The 27,668-nt window shown below is 40.4% G+C and overlaps 1 protein-coding gene across 5 annotated transcripts in view; it reads right to left on the bottom strand.

The window, feature by feature from the left end:
• The window catches only part of bbox1 (butyrobetaine (gamma), 2-oxoglutarate dioxygenase (gamma-butyrobetaine hydroxylase) 1), a 155,444-nt gene that overhangs the window by 35,403 nt on the left and 92,373 nt on the right, over nt 1–27,668 (bottom strand). For all 5 annotated transcript variants that reach the window (XM_073049695.1, XM_073049699.1, XM_073049698.1 and 2 more), the window contains one exon: nt 17,101–17,206. In XM_073049695.1, the coding sequence (XP_072905796.1) occupies nt 17,101–17,206 (106 nt within the window). The remainder of the gene's footprint in view (nt 1–17,100; nt 17,207–27,668) is intronic.

Genomic DNA, 27,668 nt, shown 5'->3' with positions numbered 1-27,668 from the left:
AGCCTGAAACCTGGATTTCTTCACACACAACTGAAGAGTTAAGGGAATTCCGGACTGTCACACAAGTTGAAGTGCCGTTTTTGGGTAGCAGGGTGTGGCTGTCACCTTAACGTCATTTTGCTTTGAGAGGCGATGTGCATCACCTCCCAATGAGATCACCGTGCAGCAAGTGGTGCCCCGTTTACCACAGAGTCGGCCTGCTTTCAGCTGGCTCGAAGCTGATTGCCAAGAGGCATACTTTGCAGCTGTAACTGGTCTATGAATGATGGGTGGATGTCTCCAGCCCTTTCATGAAATCTGAATCCTCAGGAGCCCAAAAGCAGCTGAGGCATTACAAGTAGGAGTATAAGTTTCCCTTCTATTCTTAACACAGTTAACAGGCAAGAGCGTAAACTCCAGATGTGATGGTATTGGGTTTGCTGCCCAAGAAGTTCAGAATTCAAAAGAAAATCTTAAGCCCTATTTGATATACATAACTGCAGGTACCTTCACTAAACAAAGGTTATACTGTACACTCTTTAAAGGCTAGATCACTTCTCTGAAGATTATACAATCCTACAAGGCTGAATCAGTTCCCTATTTATAGTGCACGGCGAGTTTAGCTGCCAATATCCACTATTCAAGCGGTGCGTCCCCCCCCCCCCCCCCCCACCGAGGAGGAGGTACTTCATAGAAACCCTACAGCACAATATAGGCCCTTTGGTCCACAATGGTGTGCCGAACATGTCCTTACCTTAAAAATTACCTAGGGTTACCCATAACCCTCTATTTTTCTAAGCTCCATGTACGTATCCAGGAGTCTCTTAAAAGACCCTATTGTATCCGCCTTCACCACCATCGCCGGCAGCCCATTCCACACACTCATCGCACTCTGGGTGGGAAAAAGCCTCTGACTATCTACACGATCAATGCCTCTCCTCATCTTGTACACCTCTATCAGGTCACCTCTCATCCTGCATTGCTCCAAGGAGAAAAGGCCAAGTTCACTCAACCTATTCCCATAAGGCATGCTCCCCATCCAGGCAACATCCTTGTAAATCTCCTCTGCACCCTTCTGATGGTTTCCACGTCCTTCCCGTAGTGAGGCAACCAGAATTGAGCACAGTATTCCAAGTGGGGTCTGACCAGGGTCCTATATAGCTGCAACATTACCTCTCGGCTCTTAAACTCAATCCCACGATTGATGAAGGCCAATGCACTGTCTGCCTTCTTAACCACAGAGTCAACCTACACAGCAGCTTTGAGTGTCCAATGGACTTGGACCCCAAGATCCCTCTGATCCTCCACACTGCCAAGAGTCTTATCATTAATACTATATTCTGCTATCATATTTGACCTACCAAAATGAACTACCTCACACTTATCTGGGTTAAACTCCATCTGCCACTTCTCAGCCCAGTTTTGCATCCTATCAATATCCCACTGTAACCTCTGACAACCCTCCGCACTATCCACAACACCCCCAACCTTTGTGTTCCAGCTAACAAAGTAGTTTAAACACAGTTTATTTATTTTTAGTGATACACATTTAAATTTAGATAAAATTCTTGAAACACATTTAAATCTCTTATAAAAGATTACAAATTATTTCTAAAACTCTAACATATAGGATGTGTTTTGCAACCTTTTTTATGCCATGGACCCCAACTATTGATAGATTGGCTATTTGATGTGTTAAGTGATAGAATCAGTCTGGTCTACAAACTTCCTTGAACTAAATAACTTAGCCAGTGTTGTCTAGTTTGATGCAAGCCCAAATAACATAACCCATTGTCTTACACTGCATTTCTTGAGTAGTCAGTATCATGCTGTGGCTGGTTGGCCGTGCTCTATAGAAAGTGCTGTTTGTTTGCAAAGCCGTTCTTTTAACTTCTGACTGACTATTGCTTGCAATTTATATTAACTAGTGCAGACTAGTTCTTGTTTATGACAGGAAGCTGAACCCAAAATATTGGTTAGGAGTTTAACTTACTCAAAAACAATTAATTGATCCCTGAAAACATCAACTGCTGTGTTAGAAAGCTGAGTTTGGCAAAAAGCACGCCCCCCTACCCCCCAGCCCTGGGTAGTGAATAGTAGTGAATATCCATCACACAGCATCATCACTGATCTTTTAAAGACTTGCATTTATCAAACTCCTTTTACAACTCTGGGATATCACAAAGCACTTCATGGTCATTAAAGTATTTCAGAGAGGCAGCCACTGTTGTACTGCTGTGTTGTAGGAAATGAACACTTCTGTACCTACCCACAAACAGCAACTACAAACGTTTGTAGTTACCTTTCACCGAATGCAAAAATAAATAGAAAATTTGTCGAAGTTTGGTAACTACTTTGGAAGCCTTCAGTATTGAAGTACTGCATCGTTAATTACAAACGTTTGTATCTAATGAGTCAATGATACCAGGTATCTCTCATTTTTGATAATTATTACAGCCTTCTGAGAGCTTTATGTATGTTCATTTTCTTGAATTACTGCGATGTCACAGCTAAGAAGGCTCACTGATGTCTCTCCTTCCTTGGAAGGTTAAAGAAATTCAGCATGTCATCGTTGACTCTTCCCAATTTTTATTGATGCAGCATAGAAAGTATTTTGTCTGGATGTATAATGGCTTGGTATAGCAATTGCTCTGCATGTCACAAGAGCGTTTTGGAGACAGCTCAGCACCCCTCTTGCACTTCTCACTGCCTCAGTAAAGCAGTCAGCATAATCGAAGACCCTCCCCCCCCCCCCACCCCCACCTGGGCATTCTCACTTCTCCTCTCTCCCATCAGAGAGAGTAGAAGATACGAATGCCTGAAAGCACGTGCCTCTAGGCTCAAGGACAGCTTCCATCCCATTATCAGATTCATTAAAGGACCTCTTGTACAGTAAGACAGACGCTTGGCCTCACAATCTACTTCACTAAGATCTTGCACTTCATCGTTTATCTGTTCTGCACTTTTTCTGTAGCTTTACACTTTATTCTGCATTGTTATTATTTTACCTAATTCCAGCTCAATCCATTCACACGGGTTCTCAACCCTTTTTATGCCAAGAAACAATACCATTAAGCAAGGGGTCCGTGGACCCCTGGCTGGGAACCCAATGACTTGAACTTGTATAAACAGTATGCAAGGCAAGCTTTTCACTGCATCTTGGTACATGTGACAATAATAAACAAATCTAATTATGCCTAATATATTTTTTCTCTGAATCAGAAACAACAATCTTCGTTTGGAGATTTTTGATAACACTGTTATTAGATACAATGTTGGTGATCTAATAATAAAAAAATGCAACCAAAGATCTGGGAATAAATTAATCAGCCATTTTTCTTTAGCCTTTAAAATTCTCGTAATTGATCACAGACAATCTTGTTACATAATAATTTTTAAATAGTTAGATGAAAAGACAAAAAACCCTGAATAAAGATGAATTCTAACCATGAAATTTGATCTTCATCCTGGGTACCACATTACAGGAAAGACGAAATTGCAGTGGAGAAAGTGCATGGGAGATTCATGAAGATGTTGATGACGTCTGGAAAATGGGAGTGGGAAATGAAGCCATTGAGCAGTCAGAAAAGACTGGATAAGCAATGGTCATTGCTTTTGGAATAGAGGAAGGTAAATGGAGACTTCATTGTGGTATATGCAACAGGAAGTATCTGATTCTAATAGAAGAGGGATCAAAAGCCACACAGGACAGATTGAAAACTGTTGGTAAGAGAGATTAAGATCTTGCTTTTCACTCAGACTGAGAGGCGACTGGGGCTTACTGCCTGTGAGGATGATAGATTATTAGTACACTCAGAAAATATTTGGGTCCGTACTTAAACAGCCATGCCTTTGGGTTACAAGTACTGGAAATGGAATGTGGAGATTAGTTCTTCTTTAACCAACATAGACATGACGGACTAAATGGTCCCTTTCTATCTTGTACATTTTCTATGATTCCTATCAATAGCTTAAAACTGATCAAGGGTTCTGTGCAATGCCTCTCTTCTATGTGTACCCAGTTAACCCAAAATGAAGTTATAGCATTGTATTAAGCAAAACTACTTGGAAATATAGAAGGATTGCAAATTGGCAAACCTTGCTTGACAGAAACTTTAGCAGCAATAAGTGCATAGAGGAAAGCAGTAACTCTGACCTTAACGATGCTGGAGTTTACTTAATTTGCTTATCCACCAGTGCATAATCTGTGTTGGCATATGCTCACATTTAAAATAGAGTAATAGAGCACTCTAGCTTAGAACCAGGTCCTTCAGCACACCCATCTAGTTCAAGCTGCTTGTCCCCAGACTATAGCCTTCCATACCTCTCTCACGAATCCACATCCAAACTTCTCTTAAATTTACAACAGAACTCGCAGCAACCACTCCACTGGCAGCTTGTTCCACACTTGCACTGCTCTCTGAGTGAAAAAGTTTCCCCTCAGATTACTCTTAAATATTAAACACCACAGATTCTGCCGATGCTGGAAATTGAGAGTAACACACAGACAAAAAAAAAATCTGGAGGAACACAGCTGATCAGGAAGCATCTATGGAGAGGAATATACTGTCCTGAAGAAGAGTCTTGGCCCAAAATGGCCACTTTATTCCTCTCCATAGATGCTGCCTGACTTCCTGAGTTCCTTTAGCATTTTTTATGTGTGCTTCCCTCAAATATTTCACCTTTCACCCTAAACCTATAACCTCTAATTTTAGTCTCACCCACCCTGGGGGGGGGGGAAATGCCTGCAACTTTATGCCCCTCATAATTTTATGTACCTTCATAAGATCTCCCCTCACTGTAGCTAGGTGACCAGAATCGCACATAAAATTCCAAATTCAGCCTCACCAATATCTTATACAATGCAACAAACTGGAACCACCTCAAGCACGTAGTTCCAACTCACACTATGATTTTTCAAAATTACTAATAAATTGCTTATAATGGAGCTTGAAATCAGTGGATAAATTTTAAACAAGCTGATATGGTGATGAGAGAAATACTTCAAAAACTTACTTTGTAGATCCAACCAATTACATAATATCATGGTAGCTGAAACAGCAAAACTAAGTAGCAATTGTTGAGAGAATTAAGACATTTTTATAATGATCTGACAAATTATTGTAATAGTAATATATGTGCTAATTCCTACACAACACATAATATATAATTTTAAGACATCAAATATCCAGAACAGTCTTAAACAGTTTTTTTCACAAGATGACATTGGCAATACACGGTGGGCTGTTCACAAAACTTCTAGATATACCTCTTCTGAACTACTACTACTACAATCTTCAGCCTGTGACTTCCCATTAGTAACGTACTTTTAAACAGACTTAACTAACTAGAGATTTCAAGGTACCCTGAAGGATTTTGCAGACTCACTCTCAGGAATTGAGTACGGCGCCCTTAGCGAACGAAGGTATATTGCTGTGGCCAGAGCAGAGGAAGGAGGGGAGAACTCTAGACCAAAAAGGCAGGGTGCAGAACTTCCTCTACCCAGTATCATGTTAGCAAATGTGCAGTCACTGGAGAACAAGACAGAGGACCGAAGGACAAGATTGCTATGTTGAGGGAAATGAGGGATGGCTGAGTTCTCTGTTTCATGGAGACATGGCTCAACTTGGATAGGCTGGAAATGGCAAACAGACCCAAGGAGTTCTCCATCCACCGGATGGACAGGACTGCTAATTTGAAGAGGACAGAAGGCGGGGGTCTCTGCTTCATGATAAACTCTTCACGGTGCTCAGACGTACTGGTCTTGATGTACTCTTGTTCACCCAGCTTGAAACATCTAATGATTAAGTGCTGTCCATTCTACTTACGGAGAGAGTTCTCCTCCAGGATCCTGACCACAGTTCAGATCACTGCAGGGGACTTCAATCAAGCTTGCCTGAAGAAATCTTTGCCCATTTATCATCGATGTAAACACATGCAGCACCAGGGTCCCAACATACTCACCCACCTCGACACCACCAGAAGGAATGACTACTGTTCCATGCGTAGACTGTGTTTTGAGAAATCTGATCATTTGGCTGTTCACCTCCAACCTGCATACAGGCAGAGGCTACAGAGCAAGACTCCATGAGTAAGGATAATGAAGAGGTCACCGAGGCAATGGAGCAGCTACAGGATTGCTTTGAGTCGTTGAACTGTGTCATATTCAAGGACTCATCAGAGGATCTAAATGAATACCCCATGATTGCCGTGGACTTTATAAAGTCAGTCATGGATGAGTGAGTTCCCACAAAGTCATTTCAATCTTCCAGAGCCTTGGATGAACCAAGAGATCAAGAGTCTGCTGAGGGCCAGATCAGTGACATTCAGGTCTGGCAACCAAGTAAAATTCGAGAGGTCCAGCTATGACCTCTGGAAGGCCATCTCATGTGCAAAGTGGCAATTCTGGACCAAACTGGAAACACAGAAAGATGCACAACAGTTGTGGCACAACTTGAACACTATCACCGTCTACAAAATAAAACCAAGCAACATATGTGACAGCAAATGCTGGGAGTCTGTGGATAGTTTGGAAGGTTGTCAGAGTTTACAGCGCAACACTACTGGGCTGAGAAGTGGCAGATGGAGATCAACCCAAATAAGTGTGAAGTGGTTCACTGAGGTCAAATTTAAAAACAGAATATAGTATTAGTGGTAAAATTTTGGCAGTGTGGAGGATCAGAGAGATCTTGGGCTCCATGTCCATAGGTCACTCAAAGCTGCTGCGCAGGTTAACTGTTGTTAAGAAGGCATATGGTGTGTTGGCATTCATCAACCGTGAGATTGAGTTCAAGAGGTTTACTGTGAATGCCCACAAGAAAATGAATCTCAGAGTAGTATATGGTGACACATATGTCATAAATTAGACAGTAAATTTACATTCAACTTGAACTGATTTTTGCTTAATAAGATTGATTTTTGTTGAACAGCCATGAAAATGTACTTTATCAGAAATTATATCATAATTTGTCTTAAAATTATTTAATTAAGCTTTAATTATGCTCTTCTGGTATTCTGACAGAAGTTCCTGTGTTGATGATTTTGTTTGAAGATTTTTAAAAAAAACTAAAAGCAACACTGTGATGCATCCTTCAAAAAATCAGTTTAATAAATTTTGTGCAGTTTTACTTGAAATATTACAGATTTTTAAATTTTAAATATCCTCTTCTTTTTTGACATTCCTCCAATGTAATGCTGGATGTTGTGCTGTGTACAGTGCTCACAGCAAAATAAAAACATGTTATCCACTTCTCAGTATGACAACTGTGTTCAGAATGGATGTTTTCATTAGATGGAAGACTGGAGTTCAATAAAGAACAAGGAATGCATTAGAAATGTATATGGAGATTGAATTTCAATGGTATTTTTGTAATCTTAGGAACACTTGTATAGATACACAAGGATAGTACACACTGGCAGAAAAGGTCTTTCAGGAAATAAGGTTTTATATACTTCTACAAATGTAAAGGGTTGGTTTTTAATTTATTTTTAACACTTTTTAATGACCTGTCATATTATTTTTAACTGCCAGTTTGCCGCCAGGCTTCCTCCCCTTTAAACTGGGAGCATGAGGCTGTCTAAACCACAAGGTTTTCAGACTCCTTTCCCTGTGGTCCTGCAGTGCAACGGTTTGCTTTAGGTGCCAGGCAAGTAGGGACAAACAGAGAAACAGATTAATTTATTTACGTCACGTACATACAGTGAAGTGCTTCGTTTACGTTAGCAACCAACACATCCGAAGCATGGGATTGGGCCAGCCCGCGGGAGTCGCCACACATTACGGGACCAACATAGCATGCCCGCAATGTTCGGCAGAACAACTCAAAACGTAACAGGCAACAAGGCAACAGCAAAACGAGCCCATTTCCTCCATCCCACCCTCCTACACAAACAGAGGGTCTTCCAATTCAAGATCAGGTGTCCAACCATTAGGCTTTGACTTTATGCTTTCCAAATGACCTTCAGTATCGAATCCCGGATGAGCTGATAGGACCCCAAACCCCAGACTTCAGACTCTGGGCTTGCTGTTTGGGCTTTGTGGCTTCTGCTCACACAGACATTCGACCCCGAGACCCACGGATGTCCTAGACTCCGTTTGTCCATATCGCTGGCTTTTGAGCACAGAGTGTAGTCTTCGACTCAGGATGTCCTTTGTTATCCATCCATGTCGCTGGCCTTCAAACGCTGAGCGGAGGCATGGACTCCAGAGGTTCTTTGGCACACATCCACACTGTTGGCCTTCGAGCACGGGGCAGAGACTAGCCTCCTTTATCACACGTCTATATCGTTGGCCGTCATAAGCAGAGCTGAGGCCGTCCAGCCTGACAACTAACTCTCCCTCATCTCTGTCCCTAATCTCTAACTTGATCCCTAACCCACCTCTCTGTCCTCAAAACCATCCCTATGAAGTTGAAAAATAACTCAATCTGATCCATGATCTCGATGGAGACTGTAGGTCAGCGCCATCTTGCCTAGAAGACTTAACACATTTAAAACTTTAAATCAAATTACGTAGAAATCCACAAGTAGATTCATCTAATAGAAGTGGCCAAACTAACCAGAACAGTAACTGAGAACCTAAAATAAATCAGATTCTGAAAACCTGAAATAAACCAGAAACTGCTAGAAACACTTCAAGGGGTCAGTGAGCATCAGTTTTCACTTTTCACGTCTGAGATCCATTCATTAGAACTCAAAAAGTGAAAACAAGGTAGTTTTCAGTTAGAGAAAAGTCAAGGAGGCATGGATGACAAAGGAATATCTCTGATAGGGTGAGACCAAATGTTACACATACTTGTTTGCTAATAAAGGTTAAGTACCCCTTATCCGAAAATCCAAAATAGGCAAACCTTCTCCTGCTATTCTACTGAAAATTGACTTATTTTCTCCCTTTCTCAGTTCTGTTGAAGGACCTTGAACCTAAACATTAACTCTGTGTCTCATCCCACTGATGCTCTCTGATCTACTGAGTATTGTCAGTCTTATTTCTAATCATAACAATTCAGACGACTGAAAAATATGCATTGAACCAAGGTTCTCTATCACTTTACATTAACTACTTATTAATGGTATCCCTTTATGCAGTTGGAGCCTGGATTTGCTCATTTATAGACCAGTCAGTTCAAATTGGCAAAAACATCTCCTCCACAATCTCCATCAGCACAGGAATACCACCGGGTTGTGTACTTAACCCCCTGCTCTACCTACTTTATGGCTATGACTGTGTGGCTAAGTACACCTCCAAAACCATTTACAAGTTTGCTGAAGACTGTTGTAGGCTGCATCAATCAGCATGCAGGAGGGAGATTGAAAACTTGGCTGAATGATGTAATAACAACAACTTCTCACTCAATGTTAATAAAGACCAAGGAGCTGAGGGAAACGAGAGGTCCATGAGCCAGTAATCATCAGAGGATCAGAGGTAAAGAAGATCAGTAACTTTAAATTCCTGAGTGTCACTATTTCAAAAGGGCCCGTTCTGGGCCTGTCATATAAATATTATTGCGAGAAAAGCACAACAGGGCTTCTACTTGCTCAGGAATCTGTGGAGGTTTGGCATGTCATTGGAAACCCTGGCAAACTTCCATAGATGTGTGGTGGAAAGTGCACTGACTGGCTGCATTACGACCTGGTATGGGACCACCAATGCCTTTACTGAGTGGAAAATCCTACAAAAGGTAGTAGATTCAGCCCAGTACATCACGGATAAAACCCTCCCAACCATTGAGCATGCCTACATGAAACGTTGGCGAAGAAAAGAAGCATCAAAGATCCTCACCACCCAGGCCATGCTCTTTTCTCAGTACTGCCATCAGGGAGAAGGTACAGGTGCCTGAGGAATCACACCATCAGGTTCAAGAACAGTTACTATCCCTCAACCATCAGGCTCTTGAACAAAAGGGGATAGCTACACTCATTTAAGGACTCTGTTATATTGCTATTTCATGCTTGTAACTTATTGCTATTTATTTATATCTGTATTTGCAGTTTGTTCACAGTTAACAGTTCCTGATGTTTACAGTTTACAGTTACTGCTCTATAGATTTGCTAAGTATGCACACAGAAAAAGAATCTCAGAGTTGTATGTTGGTGACATGTATGTACTCTGGTAATAAATTTTACTTTGAACTTCGAACTTCAAAAATGAACCTTGGTGGCTTATTTGGTTGTATATAATGCGATCAGCCAGAACTTCTAGTTTTACAGAATTATCTCTCCGTACCTCTGAAACCTTTTGTTGCACCAGCAATTTAACAGCTTCTTTTTCCAAGAAAAATCTCATACATTACTCACATCAAAATGATTGTCTATATTGAAGTTAATGTGCCAAATACACGTCCATTATCAGAATCAGAATCTGACTCACTATTGACTTCGATGACATGAAACTTGTTCTCATGTTTATAAAATTTGCAGTTTTACATTGAGTCTGAACTAAATATTTTTATGTTCAAGTTCAGGACAGGTATGTGTGCATGGAATTTTGCAAATCAGCACAATTTGATGTTGCTCATTCCCATGTAAACCTTGAGGATTAGTTCCAATACTCAATTACAGCTGGAAAGACTTATGGAAAGCTTACCATTTGATTTCTGACAACTGAATGACAAGTATAAAGAGATTCAGAAGCCCAGATGTCAATATGAAACACAAACCATTGACGGGTACATTCAACTGCTTTGAAGTGGCTCTGCTCATTTTTAATGGAAAATGGCACTTGCCTTGGAATTTGTTTCAGACTCTCTGAGCTTTCAGCACAGCATTGTGAATAATCAACTGGCTATAGAGACAGGCAGCTCTGAATCAGCCTCCATGTTGGTCTGAAATTCCAAAGTCAATGAGTTCCTTATGGATAGATACAGACCATTTCACTGGGCTGAAACACAGCAGCTACTTGGAGAAGTCCTGATCCTTTCACCTGTCAGCTTGTATGCCCTCCCCCACCTCTTTATTCTGGCTTCTTCCCCTTTCCTTTCCAGTCCTGAGGAAGGGTCTCGGCCAGAAGTGTTGGATTTTCACTCCTTTCCACAGATGTTGCCAAACCTGCTGAGTTCCTCCAGCATTTTGTATACGTTGCTTAGAAAAGAGGTACAGGCGGATGCCATGCCTGCACAAGCTTCAGCAATCTGATCTGATGAAGAACTTACAAAATATTCATCTAAGTGCCAAGAGAAAAAGATACAGAAGAGGGTAGGACTGCACTTTGAAGTGATGAAAAGGCTTGCCACTTTATGTGATTCCAGATAAATTAAATAGTAGCTTAGTAACCCAGAAGGCAGAATAAAACTAATTGATTTGCCATGTAAAAATATTCATATAACTTAATCAGAGAAAAGCTGTTGCAGTCTTGAAAATGTAAATAGTTAATTGTGAAAACATAATCTGGTTGATACTCTCAGGCCTTGCGTCAGTTGGTCTAGAGCAGGGGTGTCAAACTCATTTTAGGTTACGGGCCGGATTGAGCAAAATGCAGCTTCATGCGGGCCGGATCAGTCGGACGCGTGCGAACGCAGCTTTCGTTGCCTCCGTTTTTTCAGCCTGCTCTCATGTGTCTCAGTCTCTGCTATAACTACAAAGTGTTTCACTTTACAAATTCCGTTTCTTATGAAGAAGACTGCTGAGCAAGACTGCCGAATAAACACTAAAAACCCTGAAAACCTGGTACCTGAATAAACTCAGCATTAGCCATATCATACGCCATAGGCGCTTCGATTACTGGGGCCAGCTTTAATAGTAATTAGATATTATCTCGCGGGCCAAAGATAATTCCACCATGGGCCGGATTTGGCCCGCGGGCCTTGAGTTTGACATATATGGTCTAGAGATAGACATTGCATATGGAAAAGTCCACTGCAGAATATGGTATGTTAAGAGTGCAGATTCACAGACACAAACTCTCTTAAAGTGCAGAGTTTTAAAAAACATACTCCATTTAGTGTTCACTTTTATAGATGCACCATAGAAAGCATCCTATTTGGATTCCTCACAACATCAAACACAAAATGCAGGAGGAACTCAGCAGGCCAGGCAGCATCTATGGAAAAGAGTACAGTCGACATTTCAGACTGAGACCTTTCATCAGGTCCAGCTGAAGGATCTCAGCCCAAAATGTCGACTGTACTCCTTTCCCTAGATGCTGCCTGGCCTGCTGAGTCCCTCCAGCGTTCTGTGTGCACTGCTTAGACTTCCAGCGTCTGCAGATTTTCTCTCGTTTGTGATCGGATGCATCACAACTCAGTAAGGCAACTAAATGGTCTCAAACCACAAGAATCTGCAGAAAGTTATGGACGCAGCTCAGCACATCATTGAAACCTGCCCTCCCTCCATGGACTCTGTCTACACCTCTCACTGCTTCAGTAAAGCAGCCAACATAATCAACGATCCCATCCACCGTACACACGTTCTCTTTGCCCTGTCTCCCATTTGACAGAAGATTCAAAAGTCTGAAAGCACATACCACCAGGTTCAAGGCCAGCTTCTATCTCACTGTTATAATACTATTGAACAGTACCATATGAGGGACTTTTGACCTTACAACCTACCTCATCATAGACTTGTACCTTATTGTTTGTCTGCACTATACTCCCTCTATAACTGTAATATAGTTGTCGGTAGTTGTCATCTGCCTGTCTCGAAGGACAAAGGGTGACGATGATCATTATCACCAGCCTTGGCGGAAGGTTTGGAGATCCTGAGATGCCCAGTTGTCAAGATCCTCTTCGTTGTTTCACCAGTGTAGTCCAAAGGAAAGCTTATGAAGCAATATATTTGGCACCAGCTTGGCTACAGGAGAGGCCGGAAGGATGTTAAATGATGTCCAGCCACGTTAGGGGCCCCACTCTGGATTTGCTAACTGGGTTTACTTCCGTAGCTTTTGGTTCTCCCAAGGCTGCCCATAAAGCAGTGGGGCTATTTTACCCATAGCTGGGGATGAGCAACAGGGCATGTCCACACACCGGTGAGCCTGCATGCTACATGTGCAGGGGCCAGACCTCCTCTCTGTCCTCTATACTATAATCGATTCTGGTTAATTGGTCCATCAGTGAATCGGAGCAGCCATTTATTTGGAATGCTCTTAAAGGACAAAAACAAATAGAGAAAATAGCCAAGGTTCCCTTCATTTATTTAGGACACTATGCCATTTAATTACAGAAAGACACTGTTGTTGAACAGTTCCTAATTAGTGTCAGATGCATGCACTTGTATGGACGTTAGACACTAAACTGTGCTTAGAGTGTGCAATTTTTAAAAGATAGATAGATAGATAGATAGATAGATAGATAGATACTTTATTCATCCCCATGGGGAAATTCAACTTTTTTTCCAATGTCCCATACACTTGCTGTAGCAAAACTAATTACATACAATACTTAACTCAGTAAAAAAAAAATATGATATGCATCTAAATCACCGTCTCAAAAAGCATTAATAGCTTTTAAAAAGTTCTTAAGTCCTGGAGGTAGAATTGTAAAGCCTATTGGCATTGGGGAGTATTGACCTCTTCATCCTGTCTGAGGAGCATTGCATCGATAGTAACCTGTCACTGAAACTGCTTCTCTGTCTCTGGATGGTGCTATGTAGAGGATGTTCAGAGTTATCCATAATTGACCGTAGCCTACTCAGCGCCCTTCGCTCAGCTACCGATGTTAAACTCTCCAGTACTTTGCCCACGACAGAGCCCGCCTTCCTTACCAGCTTATTAAGACGTGAGGCGTCCCTCTTCTTAATGCTTCCTCCCCAACACGCCACCACAAAGAAGAGGGCGCTCTCCACAACTGACCTATAGAACATCTTCAGCATCTCACTGCAGACATTGAATGACGCCAACCTTCTTAGGAAGTACATTCGACTCTGTGCCTTCCTGCACAAGGCATCTGTGTTGGCAGTCCAGTCAAGCTTCTCGTCTAACTGTACTCCCAGATACTTGTAGGTCTTAACCTGCTCCACACATTCTCCATTAATGATCATTGGCTCCATATGGGGCCTAGATCTCCTAAAGTCCACCACCATCTCCTTGGTCTTGGTGATATTGAGACGCAGGTAGTTTGAGTGGTGATATTGAGACGCAGGTAGTTTGAGTTGCACCATATCACAAAGTCCTGTATCAGTTTCCTATACTCCTCCTCCTGTCCATTCCTGACACACCCCACTATGGCCGTGTCATCAGCAAACTTCTGCACATGGCAGGACTCTGAGTTATATTGGAAGTCTGATGTGTACAGGGTGAACAGGACCGGAGAGAGTACGATTCCCTGCGGCGCCCCTGTGCTGCTGACCACCGTGTCAGACCTACAGTCTCCCAACCGCACATACTGAGGTCTATCTATCAAGTAGTCCACTATCCAATCCACCATGTGAGAGTCTACTCCCATCTCCGTTAGTTTGTGCCTTAAGATCTTGGGCTGGATGGTGTTAAAGGCACTAGAGAAGTCAAGGAATGTAATCCTCACAGCACAACTGACCCCCTCTAGGTGAGAGAGTGATTTGTGCAGCAAATACGTGATAGCATCCTCCACTCCCACCTTCTCCTTATATGCAAACTGAAGAGGATCCTGGGCGTGCCTGGTTTGTGGCCTCAGATTCTGTATTATCAGCCGCTCCATGGTCTTCATCACGTGTGACGTCAAGGCAACAGGTCTGAAGTCATTCAACTCCTTTGGTTGGCACAAGCAAATGCATGTTCAAAAAACAGTGATTTTTATCACTGGTAGTTGGTGAGAAATAAGTAGTGAGATAATTCAGGACTATCTTGTTCACTGCAGTTTCAAGCATTCAGGTTTGGAGATACTGGTATGGCTGGGAGTGAAAATGTAACAACTCCACTACCTCAACCAGTGAGAAGCTATGCAGAATCTGAATGTATCAACAATAATCCTGAATGGTACAACGAAGATGCAATTATCGATAGTATTGCTTGAAGGTAGTCCATTATCTACACTAGGTTTCTGTGTTGATCTTGTTCATTTACAGTCAATCAAAAGCAGGCAGCAGTGTACACTGAATGCCTCTGTTGATAGCTATTCAGAACTAATACGCAGTTTTATAGCATTGTAGTAGTATAGAGAGTGTTCAAATTTGAGCTGTATTTCATATAAATACATAATTTGTTACTTATTTAAACGGTAGCTTGTCTTTTTTTATACCTTTTTAATTGGGCCAAAATGTACTTGTCCCGATGTGCCCCAATTAACTGGAATCCACTGCATTCCATTCTGAATGTTATTGTTTTCCCTGCTACTATCTCAATGAGAGGAAACAATATGCTATAAGAACCACTGACTGCGGATTCACCAAAAGAACGATAAGCAGTTGCTTAGTTAGGAGAGCTGCTACAGGGAAATAGAAAGCAAATTTGTACAGAAGCTTATGAAAAGTGAAAATACATTGTGGCTTTAATAGTAGGAAATTTCAATTACTCCAATATTAACTGTATTGAATTTATGAATTGTATGCAGGAGAACTTTATCAGTATGTAACAAGCTGAACAAGAAGAGATGCAGAATAGGTTAGGACTGGCAACAGGGTTCTGGATTAAGTTTTAGAGACTGAAGTTGGGCAGATGGAAGGAATATCAGCGAGGGAGTATTCTCGGGAAATGATCAGAAATCAACCAGATTAGTGTAGTTTTGGAAAAGAACAAAGATAGAACAGGAATAAAGATTTCAAACTGCGATAAAGCCCATTAGATTATCCTGAAAAGCGACTTGCAAAAGTTGACTGTAAAATAAATGAATTTCAAAGCAATTGGAAACATTCAAGGAGGACAGTATCAATCTATATTTAGAAAAGCACAGATTATTTGCTTATGGGTCCAGCATGTAAATGCAATTATAAAGAAGACATGGCAGTGCCTCTACTTCCTTAGGAGTTGGTGAAGATTTAGCATGTCATCTGAAACTTTACCAAACTTTTATAGATGTGTTGTGGAGAGTATCTTGACTGGCTGCATTAGAGCCTGGTATAATAACACCAATGACCTTGAATGAAAAATCCTACAAAAAGTAGTGGATATGGCCAAGTCCATCACAAGTAAAGCCCTCCCCACCATTAAGCACCATTGAGCCTTGTCACAGGAAAGTAGCATTCATCATCAGTGACCCCCATCACCCAGGTCATACTCTTTTCTCACTGCTACCAACAGGAAGAAGATACAGGAGCCTCAGGACTCACACCACCAGGTTCAGGAACAGTTGTTACCCCTCACACAACAGGCTCGTGAAGTAAAGGGGATAACTTCAATCAACTTCACCTGCCCCAGTCACTGAAAGGTCCTACAACCTATGGACTCAGTTTCAATATTTCTTCAGGTTTCCATCTGTAATCCTTCTGATTTCCTGGAGATCAACAATTTCCTGAGCATTTCTGTTTGATGTTTCAGAAAGGATATACTCGAATAAAATGCTCTTTTGATAAAATGACAAGGTTTCATTACTTTCACTAAATATTATGATCATTATTGAGAATAAAAATAGAAACGCTGCAAATGTGAAATAAAGGTGAAGTTAACTGAAATGCTCACTCTGTTCCTCTTTTCACATATGCTGCCTGGCCTGGTAATTATTTCCAGCATTTACTATTTTTATACCTGTTTTAATATAAAGCCTTCTGTTGCTTGTAACCAAAAGTACACAAATATACCAGTGTCTCTGTATACCTGCAAAAAAAATTATCTTTTCCCTACAAATTTTAAAGCCGATAAAGCTACACTCACAATACTTTGCTATTAGGACCAAATCATATGCCTTTCAATTACTTCTTTTCTTTAAAATAATGCTCCTTGAGACAAAGATCTGTGCTCTCTGCAAAACAGTTGCATATTGTTGTGCTGCAGAAGCAATGTCAGACAGGTAAACACCACACAAAGTGCTGGAGGAACTAAACAATATTTATTCCTCTCCATAGATGCCACCTGGCCTGCTGAGTCCCTCCGGAATTTTTTGCGCGTCACTATGGATTTCCAGCATCTGCAGAATTTCTTGTGTTTGTAATACTTGACACGCATTTTCACTCAATTAAAGAGCAGGCATGGATTCAAACCACTATGTAATTTTCACTGCTGCACCTTTTTTTTTTGTCAAAAGCAGATTAAAGGAGTTTGGCCAATATTCCAAGCAGTCTTACCCCAGGAGGATGGTGCAGTGCTGGATAATCAGTGTGCAGACTCAATTCTCCAGATGTATACGCTACGTTGTTAGCATTAGCCTTATCCTCCACTTGCCAGAAATCCCTTCAAAAAACAAACAAGGGTATATGAAGAAGGACAAACAGTAATACGTAGTCCAAAACATGGTTACTTAATATAACCAAAAGAAATCTAATTTCTTGTTTTTAATATTCTACTTGATTAAGGGTAGAAACATATCAGCATTGTGTAAACCATTGAATGAAAGGATCAGGAGTGTATTGTGAAGTCCTTTAAGTCTGTTCACTCTTCAATGAGATCTTAGCTTTTCGTGCTACCTCTCTTTACCTGACTTCTTTTCTTAATCTGAACCATAGAACCACAGAACATTACAGCTCAGAAACGGGCCGTTCAGCCCTTCTTGGCTGTGCCGAACCATTTTTCTGCCTAGTCCCACTAACCTGTACCCGGACCATATCCCTCCATACCCCTCTCATCCATGTACCCATCCAAATTTTTCTTAAATGTTAAAAGTGAGCCTGCATTTTCCACTTCATTTGGCAGCTCATTCCACACTCCCACCACTCTCTGTGTGAAGAAGCTCCCCCCCAATGTTCCCTTTAAACTTTTCCCCCTTCAACGTATACTTGGATAACAAAAATTGATTTGTCTTAGATTTATAATTACCATTCCTGAATGAGAGTTTCAAACTTCCATCACTCTTTTCATATAGATTTTTTTCCTAACATCCCTCGTAGATGACCTGACCCTAGTCAATGCCCTTCGCCCTGGAGTCTTCAGGTGGCAGATGTACTTCTTTGCTTTTCTCCAACCTATTAGTCTCCCTCAAATGGGGCATATTTGGAAACTGTCTACCATTTCCTAGTAACTGAAGTGTAAAGGTGGGATATGAACTAAGTTATTCCCTGCACCTATGTTGGGAGAGTTTGCCTGTTCAACCTGCACCAAATTAGATATGGCTAATGATCAGCAAATATATTCATCGCAAAGGCGATGAGAGACAATTAATTGTTTAACAAAATGCTTGTTTTTAAAGTCTTATGTCTTCAGTATGTATTATTTTTCTTTCAAAATGTTTAATTAAAAAAATTAAATAGATTTTGATTGTCTTCCAATGTCAGAGGCATTCATAATTGATGGATTTCACACCTGTCTTGGTTTGTGTGACTTCTCCTTATAATTTATACTTTAATTTGGGAAATCATTAGAGTAATCTCCAAAACTGATGTTATCTTCCTTATGAGTAGTGCTCACAATATTCCTGATGTCATCTAACCAAAGTTTTATGTAGCTTTCTCATAACTCCTCTCAATGCATCAGTCATCAGCTTTTTATATTCTATACTTATCCACAACCCGAGAAATTGAGAGCCAGAGAAATTTCATTTGATTGGAGGCACACTGGTAAAGATTAGGTCACACTGAATTAATCGACTTATTTTTTGAGTAGGTAACTTAAGTAATTGTGGAACATCTGTGGATATTCAGAGGCATCCACTAAAATTTCACATTAAACACCAACAGCCAACATGAAGATTCATTGAACTGAAGACAAACTGATAATTTGATGGAGCAGTAGTAAACAGATAGTAGGGTTAACGTACTCTAAAAGGAGCAAGTGACTAGGAATCCTTTACGGATTTGTGCTGGGATCTCAAATATTTACTCTTTTTATGTTATCTGAAAACGTAATAGAGGCATTTGTTCTCACATACTAAGGGCACAAAGGGAAGCAATTTGGCAAACTGGGGTATACTCACTGATATTTAGAAGAATGAGGTGACGGATTGATATGTGGAGGACCAAAGGCTTTGTCCTCTGACTGTAAAGTCTCAGGATAAGGGAATGGCCATTTAGCATTGAGATAAAGAGAAATTTCTTTATGCAGAGGACTGTGTCTTTGCAAGTCTCTATGTCAGAGAGCTGTAGATGCTCAGTCATTAAGTTTATTGACCATGGGCTATTTTACCTACTCCTTCTGTTTCTAATGTTTTTCCATAAGTTGAAGTACCTTTAATGGTGAAAAGAAGGGAACAACAAAGACAGCATAGGATACTAATGATCAAATATAAACAATTACCAACAATATCAAACAAAATTTTCAATTTAATGCAAAACAGTGTTGTTCAGTTTCTAATTGTGCAATAATTATGTACTGTTCTAAGAATGTTAACTATATGCAAAGAATGGCATAGACTAAATATACAAGAGGAATTATAGTTCTTCCACAGCATCAGCAAATCTTTAAAACTGAAACACTTTCATTCAATCTCTTTTGGGAGACTCCACTTACAAATCATGACCTTTTAAGTGTTGTTGGAAAGAGCATTTGCCACTGCTCAATAGTACAATTCACTTCTGAGACGGAAGGCCACAGGTTTAGCCCCATTCCAAAACTGAGAGCATAATCTGAGTTGACAGGGCCCTATTACTGAGGAGCAATTGTGAAGTCAGAAAAACCAAAATTCATGATTAAACAGTCAACTTAAGTGAGCATTAAAGATTCCATGATAACATCAAAGGAGTCCAGATACAGTACATTTATCCAATGTCCAAGGAAACAATTATGATTCAACTACCATGTTAGGACAAGATAACTGGGTCATTTCTCCCATTGTAGCTGTGAGCAAATTGAATGCTATTTAGAGCGGAAACCACAATTCAAAAATACTTGAAGGCTCAGAAGTGCTTTGGGATATCCCAACTGTTGTGAAAATCCTGTTCATTTCATTCTCCACAACAAAACTGTATCTATATCAGGAATTCAGAGGGAGATTACCTCTTGTACGATCTATGGTGATTCATGGCTTCAAATAACGAGACTGTTTTATCCTTTCTGCAGTTATCAAGACAATACATAATTCTAAATTATATCAAAGTATCAGCATGTTTCCTGAACTTTAGTACTACGGTAAAGAATATTAGATTTTTCCCCCCAATTATCATCACCCTTAGCATACCTGCTGTATTGCATATGTAGGCATTGTTGTTAAGAGTGCAAAAGGCCCTATTTTTATGTCCTAATCTGGAAAGGATGCATTCTTGTGGCAAATCCTTTTCACTTCCTTGTACAAGGATTTTTTTGTTGTCATCCAATCAATTAACATTTTAACTAAAGTGCAGCAGTAATCACAATTCTCAAATTCTTCTCTTGCATAAAATTATGAGGTCAACAGACCACTGGTGGTCCGTGACATTTTCGATGTAGAGCCTGGAACATATTATTCATCATTCACACAATTTTATTTAACCAAAGGAATTACATGGGTGGAAGAGGAGGAAAACTAACAAAAAATTTAACCCATTGAAAAGCTTCATTTTTTCATGTAAAATAATGTTGTTAATATTTAAAGCTTTCAAGAAAGGATATTGTTTATAAAGAGCAGGTTATAATCCAGACAACTAAGAGGAACATTGGCACTCCTTTAGAAATAAAAATGATTAATGCTTTTCATCTATTTATGACATGAGGTTCAATGTTTAAAATGAATTGTACTGAACAAATTGTTTAAATAACTAGAGAGTCACAGTCATAATGGTATGAATAAATAAAATTAACATGGTGAAAACAATACTAATGAGTCCTGATGAAGGGTCTTAACCTAATCAACTGCTATTCCTCTGCATAGATGCAGTGTGACCTACGGAGTTCCTCCAGCATTTTGTCTGTGTTAATACTAATATTGTGTCAGGTTCTGCACTTACAATGGCATTACAGCTTCTTTCACCCCCGTTTACAATGGAAACAGTCCAACATCTCAGCATTGGCATGGAAGTGTTTGGACCATTTTTAAGTCTCCTAATCCTCATCACAATTTCTACATTCCTCCTTTAATTCCATCCACATCATTTTGCTCACGATGATCCCCATTTCCCTCCCACTGTTCCTCCTAGTCATCCTCCCAATCTTCTCTCCTCTCCCTCCTCCAAGCTCATTTTTCCAGTCGAGGCCACATCACTGGTTTCAATACCAATCCTCTCCCACCTTACTTCTGTATCATCAGTGGTTCCAATCCTTTTGTCCAACCCCATCTTCGTAAATTTCATTCCAATCAATTCAACTTCTTCCAAAATGTCAAACTCTGATGCTTTGTCTCCTCTGTTTCTGGGCACACCATAGACGCATTAAGGCCTATTGCTGCCAACTCCCCTATAATCAACAGAGGCATCAAACGGCAACTCCCAGTCTGTTCTGCTGAAGATCCAAATGAAGTTTTAGGGAAGAGTCAATGATTTAAGCAGCTGTTCGGGCTCATCTCCATGCTCGACTGGTAGATCTTTTAGGTAAATAAGCTTAAGTGGATTGCAGAAAAGGTTCTCAATGTTATATTTGATGCAGACTAATTTGCATAGGTTGGTCAGTATAACTTCAAAATGGAAGCCAAACCTTGTGAATTCAACAACTACTTTTAAATTCCTTGGGGTAAATATATGTCAGATAATTTGTCCTGAATCAGCATGTAAGTGTCATTACAAAGATGGCAGTAAGTGCCTCTACTTTTTTTGAAGGTTCTGTTGACTTTGCAAATCACCAAAGCCTTTGACAAGCTTCCATAAATACACAGTGGAGAGTCTCCTAATTATCCATTCATGACCTAGTATGAAAGACCAATGCCCAGGAACAGAAAGGGCTACAGAAAATGGTGGATACAGTCCAGTCCATCGCAGAAAAAGCCCTCCCCACCATTGAGTACACTTACATGGAACACAGGCACAAGACAGCAGCATCCATCATCAAGGACCCCACCATCTAGACCATGCCGTCGTCTATACCATTGGGCAGAAGGTACACAAGCCTTAGGTCCCACACTACCAGGTTTGAGAACAGGTATTACCCTACAACCACCAGTCTCCTAATCCAGCATGGACAACTTCCTTCACCACGACTCTGAATTGATTCTACAAACTCGGACTCACTTTTGAGGACTCTTTACAAACTCAAGTTCTCAGTATTATTTTTATTTGCAGAGTTTGTCTCCTATCACACAATGGTGTTTGCCATTCTTTGTCTGTTTATGCATAGTTTTTCATAAAATTCTATCATATTTCTTTTTTTCTGTAAATGCCTGCAAGAAAATGAATGTCAGGGTAGTGTATGGTAACATACTTTCGGTATGTGCTGCGTCTGCGAGGCTGGGTTCGACGGAGCTTTCATTGTGTGCTGCGTCTGCGAGGCTGAGTCAGGCGGCACCGTGGAAGTCCACAGTGGGGGTATTCCCTTCTGCCGCCGGCGTGGGATGGAAAGTTTGTCGGGACCCTGGGGACTTGTGGAAACTGTATGGTGATTTCTTTTGAACTTATAGTCCTTTAACATCTTTGGACTATTTTTACTGTGCCCATGGTCTGTTTTTAATCAATTATGCTATCGTTTGCACTGTTGTAACTATATGTTGTAACTATGTGGTTTTGTGCAGGTCTTGTAGCTTTAGTTTTTGGTCTTGTTTTGTCTGGTGGATTTGGAGCTCCTTTCCGGAGAACGCGCTGAGACGGTAGCACGATATTAATACGCAGCAGCCTCTCCGGACTCTGGACTGGGGATTGCCAAACGTTATGTGGATTTTCTGGTGTAGTCTGTTTTGTCATATGCTTTTGTGATATCATTTTGGAGGAATGTTGTCTCATTTTTTAACTGCATTGCATTTGTGGTTTCTAAATGACAATAAACTGAATCTGAATCTGAAATAAATTTACTTTGCACTTTGATACAGCACATCAGATCATTCACTGCTGTATGTTTGGTAGTCTTATATACGACAGAGAGCTTGCCTGCAGGATAAATTAATAAATGGATTTAGCAGAAAAAAAGGAAATCTGAAGAATGATGAAGAATTAAAGCAGTGTAAGCGATTGATAGTTAAAGGAATTAAAGTCTGGAAATATGAGATTGTGGTATATGTCACAGCAAAAGTAAATAATTACATTGCTGCTGCTACACACCCAGTAGTGTAAGAACGTTGTGAGTAATTTCTACACCAGAGTAGTAGGAATCCATAGAGATTTTAGAACCATGATTTGGATCTGGGGCTACAGCAGAAAAAGATGTAATGTTGGGTGAGAATAGTCCACGGGAAAAGGCAAGTAAATAATGAATGTGCTCCTTGTGTGGCCTCCTGTATATCAGTGAGAGCTGGTGTAGCGAGGGATACCGCTTTGCCGAGCATCTACACTTCGTCTGCCAGAACAAGTGGGATCTCCCAGTGGCTGCCCATTTTAATTCCACTTCCCATTCCCATTCCAATATGTCCATCCATGGCCTCCTCCTCTGCCGGGATAAGGCCACACTTGGGTTGGAGGAACAACACCTTATATTCCATTTGGATGGCATGAACATCAATTTCTCAAACTTCCAGTAATGCCTCCACACACCCCACCCCACTTCACCATTTCCCATCCCCTTGCCCCTCTCTCATGTTATCTCCTTGCCCGCCCATCACCTCCCTCTGGTGCTCCTCCCCCCCTTATTCTTCTTTCTTCCATGGCCTTCTGTCTCTTTCACCAACCAACTTCCTAGCTCTTTGCTTCATCCCTCCCCCTCCAAGTTTCTCTCTCCCTTCCCCCCACCTTTCAAATCTAATCCTCAGCTTTTTTCTCCAGTCCTGCCCAAGGGTTTTGGGCTGAAACGTCGACCGTACTTTTTTCCATAGATGCTGCCTGGCCTGCTGAGTTCCTCCAACATTTTGTGTGTCTTGCTTAAATAATGAATGTTTCCAGTTTGTCTCTTCTTAAGAATCACAGACAGCCTGCCTGGATACAGAGTACCTATGTTTACTTCTTTTCAAGATTTGTCAGTCTCACTGGCACTCCAGTGATTTTAGTCATTAGTGGGCATTACATCTATAGGAGTTGTATTTATTGTATTAAATGCAACAAGACACATTACCAACTGCAATCACTTGTGACCTGATGAGATGCACATGCAATTTCTTCCAAAACAGATTAAGATTTAGGACATGACATGTGTCATTTACAGGATAAACTTGTATTTATCTAATGTTTTTCAATACCCCATGGTAGATTGTGGTATTACCTGTTCCTTTATTTTCTCACAAGCAGAATCCATTGCAGTCTAGGTCACATATATACAGCTAGGGTGTCTAAGACTTTTGCACAGTACTTATTTGTCAATGTGGAGTGGAGAGCGAGTTTGTCAACCTGGTGGGAGCAAAGGATGTTGGGAACAGAAGGCAAGGGCGGAGCACCGTGGGGGGGGGGGGGGGGGGGGTTCTGGGAGCAGGTGACAGAGAGGAAGTGCTAGGGGCCGGGCGGGGGAGGGTGGTGCAGACACACCCAGCCTTAAGATATCAGGCAATTCCAAACAATTGGTTTATTGATCATTACAGAATGTCTCTCTGGTGCTTCCCGCTTCCTCCCTTGCCCCCTCCCCTTTTCGCAAACATAACTCCCCTCTCCCTGTCCCCCATTCCCAATCCCAGTCCATAATAGACACCCATATCAGAATCAGGTTTATCATCACTCACACATGCCATGAAATTTGTTTCTTTTGCAGTAGCACAAGTACAGTGCAGTACATAAAATCACTATAGTACTGTGCAAAAGTCTCCGGCTCCCCAGCCATATATACATGCCTAAGAATTTTGCACAATACTGTATTTTCATTACTAAGTCTTATAAGAGATGTTGCTACTCAAAACCATCAGTTTTTATTTATTATTCGCTCATGTGATTTTACTAGATAAAATATTGCTGCATTTCCTGTATCCGTTTATAATTTCTGTCAGCTTTTAAGCTAAAATCATTTTAACTGAACAAACTATTATTTTCCACTGCAGTATTAATATATCTTCTCATCAGTAATAATAGTAATAAAGTTCACTCTATTATTAAAGTGCAAATCAGAGTGTAACTTCCGGAGACTATACATACATATATCACACACACACACATACACACACACACACATATATATATATCCAGAATATGCACAATTCATTTATTTTATCAACAAATGCACACTTCCTATAACAGAATAGCACATGGATGTTGTACTACCTCAACATAAAGGATTATCCATGTCTACAGAAATGTATTTTAAACAGTGGGATGTCTTAATTATTGTCAATCACATTTGACAATAAAAATTTAATTCAACAAGCAGAAAAGTCTTCGAATTCTAACTTTTGGACACAAGGTGAATATTTTCAAGTATTTTGCTCAGCTCCCTATGTCATAGTGTAAACTTTCCATACCTTTCTTTTTCAGTTTCTGTACCTAATTTGACATGGAAATTTAACATATTCTGGTAGTTCTTAAACCACATGTTATGCAGTTTTAAAACAATTCATCCATCTGACTGGTTAAGGAGACACAGATGCCTGCCCTGCTCACACAATACACCAGCTGCTGTATCTTGAGAGCAGCTGGCTGACTGGTACTTTGAATGAAAAACTGCCCCAAGCGAGCTCATGGATGAGAGCAAGTGATGAAAGGCTGCTGCTGTCTGACAAATAGCTAAGGCTCTGCATTCGTCCTTTCCTCCAAAACTGGACTTAAAGTTTTCATATTTATAACCAGGATACAGTTTCACCTAAGCTGCTCAGAAAATACCAATGTCTGGACACGGTTCAGCAAATCCTGCTCAATTATCAGAAAATATTTCAAAATTATATTGTGTAAGACAAGTTAATTTGGTGAGTGGCATGATGGAACGAGTTAGTGCTACGGTTGTATAGCTCCAGAGTCTCATGTTTGGTACCGATCTCAGGAGCTGTCACATGTTCTCTCTGAATAATACTTCTTCCCAAAGGTTCCAAAGATGAGCTGATCTGTTAATTATTTACCATAAAATACCAAATGTATATGAATAAAAAGAATCAGACTCATTTAGAGTCAATGGAATCCGTGAGGGAAAATAAGTTCTTAAGGAAAATAGAGGAAGAGTTTTGATTTATTATTGCCACATATAGCAAGACACAGTGAAAAGCTTCACGTGCATACTGTTTATACAGATCACAGCATTACACAGTGCATTCAGCTAGAATAAGGGAAAGCATTAACAATGTAGAATAAAATTTAAAAGCTACCAAAAAAGTGCAGTTTAGGTAAAATTGAAGTGCAAGATCATAACGAGGTAGATTGTGAAGCTCAGGGTCTATTTTACTATACAAGAGGTCCTTCCAAGTGTCATCGCAGTGGGATAGAAACTGTTCTCGGGCCTGGTGGTACGTGCTTTTAGGCTTTTGTTCACTCTGCCCGATGGGAGAGGGGAGAAGAGGGAATGTTTGTGATGGGCGGGGTCTTTGATAGACAGAGTCCATGGGGGGAGGTCAGTTTCTGTGATATGATGAGCTGTGTCCACAACTCACTGCAGTTTCTTGTGGTCAGGGGGAATGCGGTTGCTCTTCTGGGAGTTTGCATGAACCCACTATGAGAAAATGTCTTTCTATGCCATTATAAATATCAGGATAGAAATTCCGCGAGTGGCACTTCTTTTTAAAGGAATATTTGCAGAACAAAATCCTAAACCTATGGATTCTCTTTCAATGACAACTCACGTTCCCAATATTATTTATTAATTATTATTTTTTAAATATTTGCATGGTTTGTTGTCTTTTACACATTAGTTGTTTATCCATCTTTGTGTGCAGTTCTTCATTGCTTCTATTGTGTATCTTTGTATTTACTGTGAATGCCTGCAAGAAAATAAATCTCAGGGCAGTAAATGGTGACTTATTTGTACTTTGATAATAAATTTACTTTGAAGTCTTTGAAGTTAATTTCAATCAGCTTTTCCCACAAACAAAAATCTCCAGGTCAGTGCTTCAATTAAAACAGAAATATAAAATTATAGAAACTTGGTTAAGATACCAGTGTCATGCATAACATAGATATAAATATTAATTACTGTATTGTAAAATATATATATCTGCCCCGTGACAGCAAGTTTTTCGTGCAATTACTTTGACTTCTCCAACCTCCTTGTGAGATGCTATTTTTCTGTATGAGGTATAAGGATATAGTTCCATTATGTGGTCTGAACAAAGTAAGAGTTGATTGCATTGGGGGTAGGTGTATAATCTTGATACAGAATTGGCTGAACTAACAGAAAGTGGACAATGGGATTAAGTTCAAAGTGTGGGCAGAAGTTTAGCAATTCAAGAGATTCAGGGTAAATGTCTTCCCACAAACTGGAGAGAAGACTGCCAAATCTCAACCTCCTTTATAATGACAAGCTTTATAAAGACAGGATAAGATAAGCTCCCATTAGAGTGTTTTATAGCTAACTCTCCTCCTAAACTCGCAACTGTTTAATCTTACCTCATAGGACAACCCCTCCGAACCAGGGACCACCCTACTGAAGCTTCTCTGAACTCCATCCAATGAAATAGTATTTTTCCTTAAGAATCACATTGTTCAAAGTACTCTAAATATGGTCTTACCAGTGCCATGAAGTTACAGTATGACTCCTCCACTTTTGAACTGCAGCCTCCTTAAAATAAGGGCCAACATTCCATAGCCTCCCCAATTACTAGTTGCATTTGAGTGACAGCTCTTTGTCTTTCATGTACAAGGCCCCCCAAAATCCCTTT

Source organism: Hemitrygon akajei, chromosome 6 (genome assembly GCF_048418815.1).
Source record: "Hemitrygon akajei chromosome 6, sHemAka1.3, whole genome shotgun sequence".
Taxonomy (NCBI): Eukaryota; Metazoa; Chordata; class Chondrichthyes; order Myliobatiformes; family Dasyatidae; genus Hemitrygon; species Hemitrygon akajei.
This window is presented reverse-complemented; position numbering and strand designations above follow the sequence as displayed.